The following is a 13956-nucleotide window of genomic DNA, read 5'->3' as shown; positions in this document are numbered from 1 at the left end:
CTACACTGGAAGATAGTTTTAATTATTTGTAATTCAGAGAGTTGGCTAATTTTATAGTTTTTCCCTTGCATATCAACATGTTTATTCAAATAGTTTTCATCAAAAAGAAAATGGGGTAATCTAAGAGAGTGAAACTGAGTAAGATACACGTGACCCGTGTCTTGTACTTTTGACTTTTAGAGGTCTTTTAGGATTTGCATATTTGAATTATAACACTAACTGCTCTTTCCCAGCAAATCATAGATAAGAGTCTAGCTAAGTGAGAAGTAAAGACGCCTTTATTAATCTTAGCAAGCTTGGGTTTAATAGCTAGGTAAGCTGACTTTGTCATTCACAATAAAGACGTTAGAACGTACATATTCACGTGCTACAGCGGACATTTGGAAAAGTGTGTAAGAGGAAGCAGGGATGAGGCAAAGGTCGACCGAAGATGTACTTATATTCTGCAAAGAATAACAAGGCAGGACACGGGCCTTAACACGTGTGTACCTCATGGGGAAAGATGTCTTTGTCTTCAAGAAAGGAAATAAAAATGGAAGAGGGGCAAGAAGACAGATTGAGTTCCAAATTTCTGAATTCAGAACCAAAAGATAATCACTCAGCTTGGCTCTTGCTTTTCCTTAGTTTGTGTCTGCTGACGGGCAGTGTTGCTCCCTGAGTCCTCACTCTGTCCAGTCAGGGCAGCAATGCTGTTGTGCTTGGACAAAATGCTATGCCTGTCTTCCCTTCCAACTGCTTGCACAAAAACTAATGGGTCGTTTTCCACAGCACACACAGAGAAGATGAAACACGTATCTCTAGTATCATTTGCACCTTTTTGCTATTATCTCTCCTAGTACTACTCACTGTATGGCTAAAGGAGCCATGTTGAAAAGACCTAAGATATTTGAGGTAATGTAGACTCCACAGAGACTTAAACTATAGCTGGTGACCTGTGCCCAGATAAAATGAGACCTGAAAGTCTCATTTCACTGGCACTAAATCATATTGCCAGAACTCTATCCTAATCATCTTTTTAGCCCTAGCATCTCCCCAGGTAAAATGGGAATTTAGCAGTGAGACCACTGTGGTCTCCCTTTAGTACTGCTCATTGCCTCTAACCTCTAGCTAGTTGCCGACTCAGTATCAAGGTGGGAAGTAATTATACATAATACTGAAATCCTTCCTTGAATTTCTTCAACCCCAGTTTTTCCCCTTTTCATTCTTTAAGCTCAGTGTGTTCAGATACCAACTGTTTTCATTATCTTTGTTTTTGTCATAATACTGTTTGACTCCTTCAGACTCATTTTCTAGAAAAATAATCAGTACAGTCAACCTTTTTACATTACTGTGTTGTGTGGCTTTCAATTTCCTTTAATTCCCTGAGTATACTATTGCATGTACAATAGAAATAGTATGGCCGGGCAGTGGTAGTGCACACCTTTAATCCCAGCACTTGGGAGGCAGAGCCAGGTGGATCTCTGTGAGTTCGAGGTCAGCCTAGTCTACAGAGCAAGATCCATGACAGGCACCAAAACTACACAGAGAAACTCTGTCTCAAAAAAACAAAAAGAAATAGTATACCTATATACTCTGTACTTTGCTGAGTACATAGCCATACTGCAGGAAAATGTATGTCATTAATTGAAGATCAGGTCATGATTTAAGACCTTTGCTGTTCACTTTCCTCTGGGGGCAGGGGAGACAGTGTCACTCAAACATTTTCAGAGGAAAAGTATTCGGCAATAGAAACTCAGAATTCATGCTCCTTGTGCCACACAATAGGTGATGTGGCGCCCACTGCATTGCATCACCACTTCACCTTTTGTGTGTTCATAGAGACTTCATGCCACACATAACTTAATGGAGCTGTTGGCAGCCAAACACCCAGGGATCCCTCCCACCTTAAGAGATGGCAGACTTGAAGAAGAGGTAATTGTTATTCTTTTCATTCTATTTATAAAAGTTTACTTTTTCAAACTTTATACTTCATTTAGTTGTTATTTCTGGTGTATAACAAGTAAATGTAGCCAGCCATGTTTTCCTGTTATTTTGATGTTCTAAACTTTGCATTGGTGACTTGGAGTGGCAGAATATTGGACTCCATATTATTTTGATTGTCTGGGGATCTATTTACCAATATGTAACAAGGCTTGTACATACTGTGTTAATGATTAACAAATGAAAAGAAGATTCTGATTTCATGATAGGACTATAAAGAGTGTAGTTTTGTAAACAGAAAAGTTACAGACATTCTATATTTTAAGAGAGCACATGAACTCAAAATTTCAGCAGCATATCTCTCTAGAGCAGTGGTTCTCAAGTTTCCTAATGCTGTGACCTTTTAATACAATTCCTCATGTTGTGACTCCCATCATAAAATTACTTTCATTGACACTTCATAACTAAATTTGCAACTGTTATGAATTATAATGTAAATATTTGTTTTCTGATGGACTTAGGCAACTTCTATGAAAGTGTCCTTTGGCTTCCCTCCATGGGTCATGACCCACACATTGAGAACCATAGTTCTAAAAGGTTCCTTTTATTGAAAGGAATGATACTGTAAGTTATTTTACTAGAAATTCCTAATAATTTGCTATACTGATTCTCCCAAGGACTTTTGCCTTTTTAAGATCAAAGAGGAAGAACATGACTAAAATCAAAAGAATAGAAATGGTTGAAATATATTGAACTTCAAAGCAGAGTTTTTATAGGTATCGGCAAGAGAGAAAATTGGGATTTTAGAAGTACATTTATCCCTTTTATGTTTGTTAAAGTGAGTATTTTTTATTGGCAAAATTGCATGGATTTATAGTATATAAAATGTTTTGATATATTTAGATATTGTGGAGTGGCTCATTCAGCATAAATAATCTATCACCATTACCTCATATACTTACTTTTTATAGTGAAAATATTTAAAGTCTACTCTCCATAGTAAAGTGTGGCTGTAGTCATTGCTGTACAGTCCTCTGACCAGTACTCCCTTCAGTCTTCAGCCCCTAGCAACCACCATTCAAAGTGAAGCCATGCAGCACTTATCTTTCAATGCATCGGTTGTTTTATTTAGTATAATGTCTGTGTTTATCTTTGTTGTTACAAAAAACAGGAAATTTTCTTCTTGAAAGCTAAAGAATATAGCATTGTGTGTGTCTGTGTTTATTGCTTTTCTTTTCATCTGTATATGTGTGTGTGGTATGCATGTATGCTCTCATTTGTGAGTACACGTGTGTGCATGAAGACCTAAGATTGAAGTCAGGAGTCATTCTTGACTGCTCTTCTGTCTGGTTCTTTGAGGCAGAGTCAGTCAAACACAGAGATCACTAGTAGAACTAACTAGTAGTGCCAGCCACCTTGCCCAAGAGATCCCTCTTGTCCCCCTTCCAAAGCTGGAAATAAAGGCAAGCTGCCATGCCCACCTGGCATGTGTATGGGCTCTGGGGTCTCAGCTCTGGTCTTCTTGCTTGTGAGGCATGCACTGTAACCACTGAGCCCTCTCTCTGGCCTCATATATCATATTTGTTTATGAATTCTTTGATCACTTTCTCTAAAAAGGTGGAAGAGCAGTAAGAATAGTTGTACTCCTGGTAGTATTAGTCCACTAGGACTTTCCTAACAGAACACTACGGGCTGGAGGCTGACAGAGTAAATACTTCCAGAGTCCAGGTGTGTGTCCTCAAAGCTATGGGTTTAATTTCTCCTTCAGCTCCTCTCTTTGATTTAGATACTGCTGTCTTCTTATGTGGCCTTCGTTTCATGCTTGCACATCCCTGGTGTTTCTGTTCTCATAAGAACTATCAAGGCACTACCCATATGGTCTTTAACCCTAGTTACCTTCTTACAGGCCCCATCTCCAAGTGTGGTCACACTAAGGGTCAGCACTTCTACATACACATTTTACAGGAACAGGTTCAGTTTCTAACACCTTTGTTACTGTGTATCTCAAGAGTTATTTTTAAACTATAGCAGTTCTTGGTTTTTTTGTTTTGTTTTTTGTTTTTTCGAGACAGGGTTTCTCTGTGTAGCTTTATGCCTTTCCTGGGACTCACTTGGTAGCCCAGGCTGGCCTCAAACTCACAGAGATCCGCCTGGCTCTGCCTCCTGAGTGCTGGGATTACAGGCGTGCGCCACCACCGCCAGGCACTACAGCAATTCTTAAAGGCACTGCAACAACTAAATCAGAGAAGTAATTCTATAAGATATCTCTTGTCCCACTTGTGAAATATTAATGTCTTTTTCTATCCTATAAGGGACAAATGTTTAGGATTTAAAATTTTTTGTGGCTTGGACATATCAATTTTGTTCTTTTCATTGTATATCTTAGAAATTTCTAGAACAACTATATATTTTACACCATGGAATTTTATGTTTAAGTCAAGGAACTATATGTATCGAGTGACCACATTGGTACTAAAACACGACACTAAGTTGTGTTCAGAAGTTTATATTGACTTTCTGTTCAACACAGGCCAAGCAGCTTCGAGAGCACTATATGAGCAAGTGTAACACAGAGGTGGCTGAAGCCCAGCAAGCCTTGCAGCCTGTGCAGCAGTCCATTCGGGAGCTCCAAAGGAAGGTACCTCTTGGGTGGGCTTTCGTGTGCTTGTCCCCAGGTAACATTTTGGATCAGTTTTGCTAGGGGGAATCTTGAACTTTTTTTCCCTTTTGAATTCTTAGCACCTGTTGAGTGCCTATATCACAACACAGATGTCTTCGTTACTTTTCTACAGTTTATCAAAACACCATGACCAAGGCAACTTATGGGGAAAAAAACTGTTTAATTGGGCTTATGGTTTCAGAGGTTAAGGAGTCCATGAAGACAGAGCAAAGGCCCAAACAGCTGAGAGCTCATGTCTTGATCCACAAGAATAAGGTGGAGAGAGAGAGAGTATACTAGAAATGGAGCACGTCCTTTGAAACTCAAAGTCTTCCCCTTGTGATGTAACTCCTCCAACAAAGTCACACCTCCTAGTCCTTAACAAACACTTCTACCAACTGGGAACAAGAATTCAAACATAATAGCCTGTGGGGGCATTCTCATTAAAACCACTAAAGTAAGTTTATTTATAATTAGTAGTGTCTGTTCTGGAGTGGACAGGTAGGTAGTTGAGTCAACTTTGTTGAGGTTCAGTTTTATTTCTTTTAAACTGTAGTAGATTCCTTTTTATGTTGGGTAAATAATCGTTTGTCCTTTGGAGAAAGTATAAAGACTTCTATAACCTCCTTTTGATATTTGCTATGTCTCTCCCCACATTTAGAAGCACAGGTTTTATCCTCACAGACTAGATGCCATTTGTCCTTTCTGAGTTTCTTTTTTATGACACCAGAGCAAAATCTAAGACGAGGCAACACAAATACATTGTCTTTTACTTAGAATTTTTATTAGTTGTTCCATGTGTTACACATCCTAATTCATTAATTGTTTAGTATCTAGTCATAATTTTGTTTTTATTCAGTGGAATCCAGTTTGATAGTCATTGATTAGATCTACTTTCTTGAGTATTGCCCTTTATTTACACTTAGACAGAACTGAGTTTTCTTTTTGCTAAAATACATTTTAATGCAGCTTTCATACATAAGTTTTATATAAAGTCTCATTATCCAGAGTATTCCAAAGAGCAACTCTCCTGTTACAAATACAAAAGAGATATTTGCCCAGTATATACAGAGTTTGTGAGTCTTTCTGTGTGATGTAGATAATGTAAATACAGTATACATACATTTATATGTTATTATCCTTTGAGAACAGAACTTATCAATATTTTTCAATTTTTCACATCACCTTTCTTGGTGAATGCTAAATATATTTACTAATTGATTAATTTTGGCCTTTTTCCCAGATCCATTCTAATTCTCCTTGGTGGCTGAATGTAATCCACAGAGCAATGGAATTTTCTGTTGATGAGGAACTTGTTCAGCGGGTGCGAAATGAAATAAGCAGTAACTACAAGCAGCAAACTGACAAGCTCTCTATGTCAGAGAAGTAAGAAAATAGTACAAAACAGAATCAGTGTATAATTAATCACCAGTGTTTAGATCATTTGGTATCAGGAGGTGCAGGTCAGTGTCCCAACATATACTTAGGAACGTGTAGGTTTTCAAATTTTGTTGAGTATTTCAAACAAAAATATTAGATATTAAATCTAAAACAGAGACCCTTTTTTCCTTAGAGTAACCATTTGAAACATTCTTCTGTTTGAGCCTGTAGGGTCTGTTCTTGGTTGCTGTTGTTTCATACTTATTCTTTTTGATGGTTTGAGACATAACCTCTCTAAGTAGCCCTGCCCCAAACTAATTATATTCTCTCCAACTTGAAGATCCACCTGCCTCTGCCTACCTGTGCTGGGATTAAAAGCTTGTACCACTACACCTGACTTAATTACATTTTTATAAATATGCATCCATTTTTCTTCTCAGTTTTGTTTTAGTCTGTAGTCTACATTCTCCAAATAGGAAGACTGTCAGAAGATAAAGCTATAGGGATCCAGCCTTTAAAAGTTAGAATGTATTAGTCCTGATCTTTGAAAGATACTATATGCTCTTTTTTAGTTCCCAAGAATAGAATTGTTAAACTCTTTGCAATCTTTTTGTGATAGGCAATGCATTGAATTAAACCTTGAGTACTGGTAGGTACCATTGGGTACTCTGAAAGGAAGTCTCAGTGAGTGTATTAATTAATTTGACAGTTTAACAATATGATTGACAAACATTTTCTTGTTACTTCCTTTGTGTGATGTGCTGTGCTGGTGATGGGAATAAGGTTCCGTGACTGCAGAGGTCTTCAGTTCTTACTTACAACACAAATGGAAGAGCTCAGTAAGGTCCAGAAGTTAGTGAGAGAGGCTGTGAAGAAGCTGGAGAGACCTCCATCCCGTGATGTGATTGAGTCTGCAACAGTCTGCCACCTGCGACCAGCCAGACTCCCTCTGAACTGGTGGGTGGCAGGGAAGTCATGCAGGGTACAGTGTTTTCCAGGAAGACACATTTGATCTGATCTGAGGCAAGAAATAGTTGTTTATAAGTTGAACCATTTTCTCTTAATTCAGACAGATGTAGAAATGTATTTTTAAAATAAAGCAAATCAAGGATTATATGCTTGACAACCATGTTATTTTTATTTTTTTTCTTAAGTTCTCATTTGTTAGAAAAATAAAATACAAAATGCTAAGCTTTCTTTTAGAAATTTTCTTATTGCTGTTAATATTTGTGAATATTTCACTTTCAGCTGCGTCTTTTGTAAAGCTGATGAATTGTTCACAGAGTATGAATCAAAGCTATTTTCTAACACGTAAGTTCACTGATTATTACCCATGAGAAAAAACAAACATTTCAAAGGATTGAATGTCTGATTATGTGACTCTATTTTCTATTATGACCTTTGTTATATTTTTCCTGTATTAAATCAATTTAATAACTGTTTGTCATGTAACATGCCCCATTTTTTCATTAGAAGTTACCCCTAAATGTTCATGAAGGACAGTCTGTAATTACGGTAATGAAGAGCAGTTGAGAGTAGTTGTAAGATCCCAGGCTCAGTCGTCTGATGGATTTGAACTCAATTCCCTGTCCACTGACAAGGGCAAATTACCTCTCTGACCCCGTGAAGTGAAGGTAACAAGTTACCCTACATTTTTTTAAGTACTAAATAATGAAATACATATAAACTATTTAGCAAAGTGCTTAATACACAGTAAGTACCCAGTAAGAACAGCAGCACTTGGTATTGTCTTCATCAGAGACCTTATCCGAGTGCTGAGATTGCTGTACTTAAGGCATGTAGACATGACTGTGTTAAGATTGTGGCCTGTGCTCTGTGCCACCTTGTCTTTTCTTCTGTTTTTAATGACTGGTAATGGTTGTGGCTCAGCTTTCTCAGAATGTAATTTAGAATGACTTCAGAGATTTCTTTATTTTTGTTGTTGTTGGGTGTTTTTTTGTGTGTGTTTGTTTTGTTTTTGTTGTTGTTATTGTTTGGTTTTTGTTGTTATCCTGGATTGTGCTCATGAAACACTAGGCAAATCACATATACCTGTAATCTTAACCTTTGAAGGTTAAAGGAAGGGCATTCAGGAGTCCTCTGCTATGTAGTGAATGTGAGGCTCGTCTGAACTACAAGAGACCCTGTCTCGAAAATATAAAACAAAGCAAAAAAAGCACAAGACAATTTTCAGAATTGCTGTTGTTTTTTAAGAGACCTAGAAGCATTACCTTATTGATGTGAAAATTGCCACAGAGCTACTGAACCTCTTTTGTCCTGATGGCATCCCTCTGCTAGTTACTGGCAGCAGTTCAAATTGCTTGGTTCTGGTATCTTTTCAGAGTCAAAGGCCAGACTGCAATCTTTGAAGAAATGATAGAAGATGAAGAAGGACTTGTGGATGATAGAGTACCTACTACTACCCGGGGCCTGTGGGCAATAAGTGAGACAGAACGGTCTATGAAAGCAATATTGTCATTTGCAAGATCACATAGGTTCGATGTTGAATATATAGATGAAGGAAGTGTTTCAATGGATCTCTTCGAGGCATGGAAGAAGGAGTATAAGGTACAGTTATAATAAAGGATAATGATATTTGGCAAATTCTTTTTATTAAATTAGTAAACAAAAATTATTAAACTGACACTTGGAGTTAATATTCATAAACCTTTGTTTAATTGTGTGTTTTATTCTATTAGCTGGGTCTTAACAGCTGGGTTTTTGGGTTGTTTTTTTTTTTTAGTTTATATACATTTTCTTTCTTTTTTAAATTTATATGCATTGATGTGAAGGTGTCAGATCTTAATGGAACTGGCTTTACAGACAATTGTGAGCTGCCATGTGGTTGCTGGGAATTGAACTCAGGACCTCTGGAAGAGCAGCTAGTGCTCTTAACCACTGAGCCATCTCTTCAGCCCCCTTTACAACTGTTTTATGAAGCAAATATATAGCTTTATTTCATTTTTGCATAGGGAATAACAACTGAACATCAGTATTAACTTTGAATATTGGGGAAGATAGTAGGTACTTTTCAAGATGGAAATCTGGAAACCATTGCAATGGATACAGTGTAAGTTGGTCTTTAGTTTTATACTTCACTGATTCCATTGCACTATAACTCTATGAGATGTGCTTTTGGGATTTTTCGATTATTAAACAATTTTTCATATTTAAATTTTTATCTTTGATCTTTGCATGTGAAATGGGTAAGGTGAGAGAAAATATTTTTTAATTATATTGTTATATTCCCATGTAATATTTTAAGGCAAAATAAAAAATTTTGTGTCAAATAAGAGAAGATACATTGTCTAAAATGCCAGTTCATACATTTGATAAATTGAGGAATGTTACTTTTCTAAGGTTGAAATCATTAGTTCATCATATTTGCTATTATAAATGTAAAGCACATGAACATTACAATCCATTACAGTATACCATGGAGGAAAACATTGTCATTCTTGTATTGTTTTCTATAGCATAGTCTTGCCATGTGCTCTGTGTCTAGATGAGTGCTTATCATGCCTCTCTCCATCTTTGTACACTTTTCCTTTATAAATGAAAAATGAATGAGCTACTGCTAGATCTGTCAACTAGTATCTACTTCAAAATGTTAGTGAAGAAAGCTTATCAAAATATTTATAGTGATCAATAACATTTTTATAAATTTTGGAGAAGTTGTATAAGTACAGTATTTTTCTAATGAAAGATGGTATTAATACTAATTGCTAGTAATTAATAAATAATAATGAATAGTGATAATTGATAGTAATTAATAATGGAAATTGCCTCTTTGGCTTTGAAGGAGGAAATATAGGGAGATAATGATGCTATTAAGACTTTCTAAGGAATTTGTCTGATTAACTCTTGAGTTTGATGGTGTAATAGTGTGTGCTCAGTCATTTACTTCAGTAATCTAATTACCACATATAAATTATTTTGAATATGTGAATATAATATAAAAATATTTTAAGACAAAAACAGTGGTGATCACATAAATCTAGTATCAGTTTATGTAGAGCTTTATCTCGCCACAAAAGGTATTCTGTTCATGAAAAACTGCAGGAGCAGCATCCTACAGGGTTATTTTCTCCTATGTCCTCATCCTGAATTAGCCTAAAGAATGACATTTCCTTGAACATTGAATGCAGAAATGTAGGCCTCATTGAAGCCTTTTGCTCAAGGTACATCTTGGCGACTTTGGACAATTGGAATTCTGGGTCCTGCCACTGTCTTTATCTTTCCCTTCAGTTACTTCATGAATACTGGATGACCCTGAGAAATCGTGTGTCTGCTGTTGATGAACTTGCAATGGCTACAGAGCGACTAAGAGTGCGCCATCCCAAGGAACCAAAGCCAAACCCACCTGTCCATCACATCATTGAACCACATGAGGTAGTTGAGAATAGATCACAAGAAAGGCCACAGCAAAATCGAAGATGCACAGGAGACATAAAGTCAAAGCAGTGGTGTCTTCTAGAAATAGTTACTGCTATAAGTAGGAGCCATAGGAAACAGTTTTTTAGGTCAGAAATGAGCAGTTCCGTTCATATATGATGCATGCTTAGTGTGTCCACTGTTGGGGTACATTTTGTTTGCACATTCATCTGTTTCTTACCACTTTCTATGCCTCAAATCTAATATATTTTTGGTCACTTTTAAACGTTTTTTTTATTTCTTTTGATTTGTGATTTGTGTAGCCCTGGCCATCCTGGAACTCACTCTGAGACCAGGCTGGCCTCAAATTCAGAGATCCTCCAGCTTCTGCCTCCCAAGTGCTGGGATTAAAAGTGTACACCACCATTGCATGGCTTAGAGATGGAGAGAAGTATTTTATACAGCCTCAGTTTTACCAGAATTGGAAAACATGTTTTTCAAAAGACACCACAAACTTTTATTCTGTAGGTTCTTCGTCTTCCTAATAGAAGGTGTTTATAATGTGAACTCTGATAATCCCCATTTGTGTCAGGATTCAGTCAGAACTCTACCACTCTTTCCTGTTCCATAACAAAAATTTTATTTTTATCCTTTAGGAGAGTTTAATGCTTTACATGGATCTCTTTTTGTAAAGCATTTAGACTATAATTTTGAAAAAGTTTAAGATAATTCATTATGTTTTATGCTGTTAGTATGAATTCTCAGTGATGTTTTTCTTCTAATGTGTGTTTCAGGCAAAATTTACAGCACTACAGATAAAATCAACACTAAGGAAACTCCCTCTCAGTAATTCTCTTTCTTTCTGATGTACTCCAGAAGGGGAAGAAGAAAGTCAGGGATAGTCTTCCTGGCTGTCACAAAACCACTTTCAACAGTGTATCATGTCATTATTTTCATTCCATACATGAATTATTGAGAAGTGGCACAGAAATAGAATTCAGATTGATTTTTATCCAATTTTCCTATACATCATGATGTTTCCTTTTAAAAGAACTTTATGGAATTCTTTCGTCTGTAAAACAAAGAAGTCCTTTCAAAGTGTTTTCAGTAGTCATCTTGTAAAATTGAATTTTAATGTGTAAATGGATTTTTATAAGAGAAGACGTGACTTTGCATTCAGAATTATGCATGTTTAATATAGTTCAGAGAGAGAATAAGTTTTTTGTTTGTTTGCTTCTAGGTTGAACAGAACCGTATAAAACTGGTCAATGATAAAGCTGTTGCTACATCACAGCTTCAGAAAAAACTTGGACAGCTTCTTTACTTGACAAATTTGGAGAAGGTATTGTGTCTCTTAGTGCCCCTTCCCCATATTATATTTCAAGAACCACTTTAGTGATAGTTTCCACTTAAAGTATCAGTCCTGTAATGAATAGTACAAACATTTTGCTTGTGTTATCTGAGTCAAAAGTAGTTTTGTCTACAATGACTCTACAGATCCTCTGCCCCATCTTCTGCCTAGCTAGCCATGAACTGTTGTGTCTCCAGGAGCACCCTGTCCCCATCAGTCTAACCTATCCCAGAAAGTACCCAGGTGACCTGTAGAATTGTGAGAAATATATGGTGAATTACTTTAAGCCACCATGTTGTAGGTGATCTGTTTTATGTGATTTAAAACAGATTAATATTAAAATGAAATAATTTACTCAGCTCTTTTAAATACCTATATAAACTAATTTTTGGGTCTTTACAGTTACTGACTTTAAGTGCAATTCAGAGTATTATTTTATTTTTCTATTACCACTTAGATGTTAAAGATTTTTGTTTTGTTTTGATCTTAGTGAATATTTGGTTAGTGAAACCAGAAAGAAAAATTTAGTAATCTTCTATTCAATATAATGATATTGTCTCAGCTTTAAAGCTTGTCCATCTGGCTGACTTTCTGAAACTTGAAAATTTTATGAGAATTTTAAGGAAGTGTTTAAAATCTTTTACAGTTTGATAGAATTTTTAGGCACAGAGGTCTCAAGTCAAGTATTTACTGTTCTCCAGTTATTTGCTTTGTGAGATTCAAGCAGAGATGCTTAGAAGCAACAATATTAATATAGAACTGTACTAAATCACAGCCTCTTCCTACACCTGTCTTCTACATATGCATTATAAGTGCACACTTCTACATATACATTATAGTGCACACTTCTACATGTGCATTGTAGTTGCACACTTCTACATGTGCATTATAGTGCACACTTCTACATGTGCATAATAGTACACACTTCTGCATGTGCATTATAGTACACACTTCTGCATATACATTATAGTACACACTTCTGCATATGCATTATAGTACATACTTCTACATGTGCATTATAAGTGTACACTTCTACTGTGACATTTAAGGGGCCTTTTATTTAAGATGAGAAATAGATGGTCTTATGTAACCAGAGCTCCATCAGGATACCTTGAACACCTGATTCAATTGCTTCTGTTTCCCAAGTGCTAGGAGTAAAGTTGTGTGTCATCATAGCAGTTAATAATTCATATTTCTTTATGATAAAATGTAGTCTGAGGATAAATTTTCAAAGATTTACCTATTTGTATTTTGATTTTAATTTTGCTTTTAATTGTAATCACAAATATAGTACCATAATACTTTAAGGTCTGGTTTAAAAAAAAAAATGGTTTCCTTTCTTTAATTTTGTCCTGAATAAATTATAGAAATAATAGTATTAAGCAATACATAAAATATTAGGTCTTCTCACTAATTAGATAAATCAGATTGAAATTACCAAATACATACTTGTACATAGGAATTTCAAAGCACACATCAAGTTCTAAATATAACAACATGGCTAACATGTTTTGGGATTCTTCCTTTTTCCCATAGTCTCAAGACAAAACATCAGGAGGTATTAATCCAGAGCCTTGTCCAATCTGTGCTCGACAGCTGGGAAAACAGGTAAAATTATATTAAGCATCACATGAGGTCATAAAACACCTTACAGTTTATAAGGCTTCTACATCTAGTCAGCCTCTCTCTGTTTTCTCGTGCACGTGCACACATACATGTGCTTTCTCATAACTGAAAGAGGAGTATTTAGTTCTCATCGTAGAGATAGGACCAGGGTTTAGTTGACAAGCTTAAGGCTACAAATGCTTAAACCATCTTTTCCCTAAGTGAACAACCTTATCTTTTCCTTTAAAGATTCATAGTTGAGAATGTATTTCCAGATAAGATACTGTTTCTAAGTAACTTAATTTTGCCACATTCAAGTATTTGGTAATTGAACAAAGTATAAATAATATAACACAAGTTTAGTGGGAAAGGTAGTACGGAGGCATAGTGGTGTAGCTCCTAACAGTAGTAAAGTCTCAGGTCGATCCCAGCTTTAAAGGATGGATAGCTTCTCCTAGCAGAACTTCTTACTGTGGGTTTCTTATTAGTTGTTAAAGGATGGACAGCTTCTCCTAGCAGAACTTACTGTGGGTTTCTTAGTTGTTGTTGTTAAAGGATGGATAGCTTCTCCTAGCAGAACTTACATGTTTTCTGTTGTTGTTGTTGTTTTGGGTTTTTGTTTATTTGTTTGTTTGGGTCTTTTGAGATGCTTTGGAAGAATTAGGCA

General features: G+C 36.1%; 1 protein-coding gene across 2 annotated transcripts in view; it reads left to right on the top strand.

The window, feature by feature from the left end:
• Window positions 1-13956, top strand: part of Shprh (SNF2 histone linker PHD RING helicase) — a 70381-nt gene that overhangs the window by 33898 nt on the left and 22527 nt on the right. For both annotated transcript variants that reach the window (XM_036168669.1, XM_036168668.1), the window contains exons 16-24: window positions 1819-1911; window positions 4451-4558; window positions 5823-5965; window positions 6743-6916; window positions 7208-7270; window positions 8302-8527; window positions 10208-10351; window positions 11574-11675; window positions 13221-13292. In XM_036168669.1, coding sequence (XP_036024562.1) covers window positions 1819-1911; window positions 4451-4558; window positions 5823-5965; window positions 6743-6916; window positions 7208-7270; window positions 8302-8527; window positions 10208-10351; window positions 11574-11675; window positions 13221-13292 — 1125 coding nt within the window. The remainder of the gene's footprint in view (window positions 1-1818; window positions 1912-4450; window positions 4559-5822; window positions 5966-6742; window positions 6917-7207; window positions 7271-8301; window positions 8528-10207; window positions 10352-11573; window positions 11676-13220; window positions 13293-13956) is intronic.

The sequence above is a fragment of the Onychomys torridus genome, chromosome 19, assembly GCF_903995425.1.
Source record: "Onychomys torridus chromosome 19, mOncTor1.1, whole genome shotgun sequence".
Taxonomy (NCBI): domain Eukaryota; kingdom Metazoa; phylum Chordata; class Mammalia; order Rodentia; family Cricetidae; genus Onychomys; species Onychomys torridus.
This window is presented reverse-complemented; position numbering and strand designations above follow the sequence as displayed.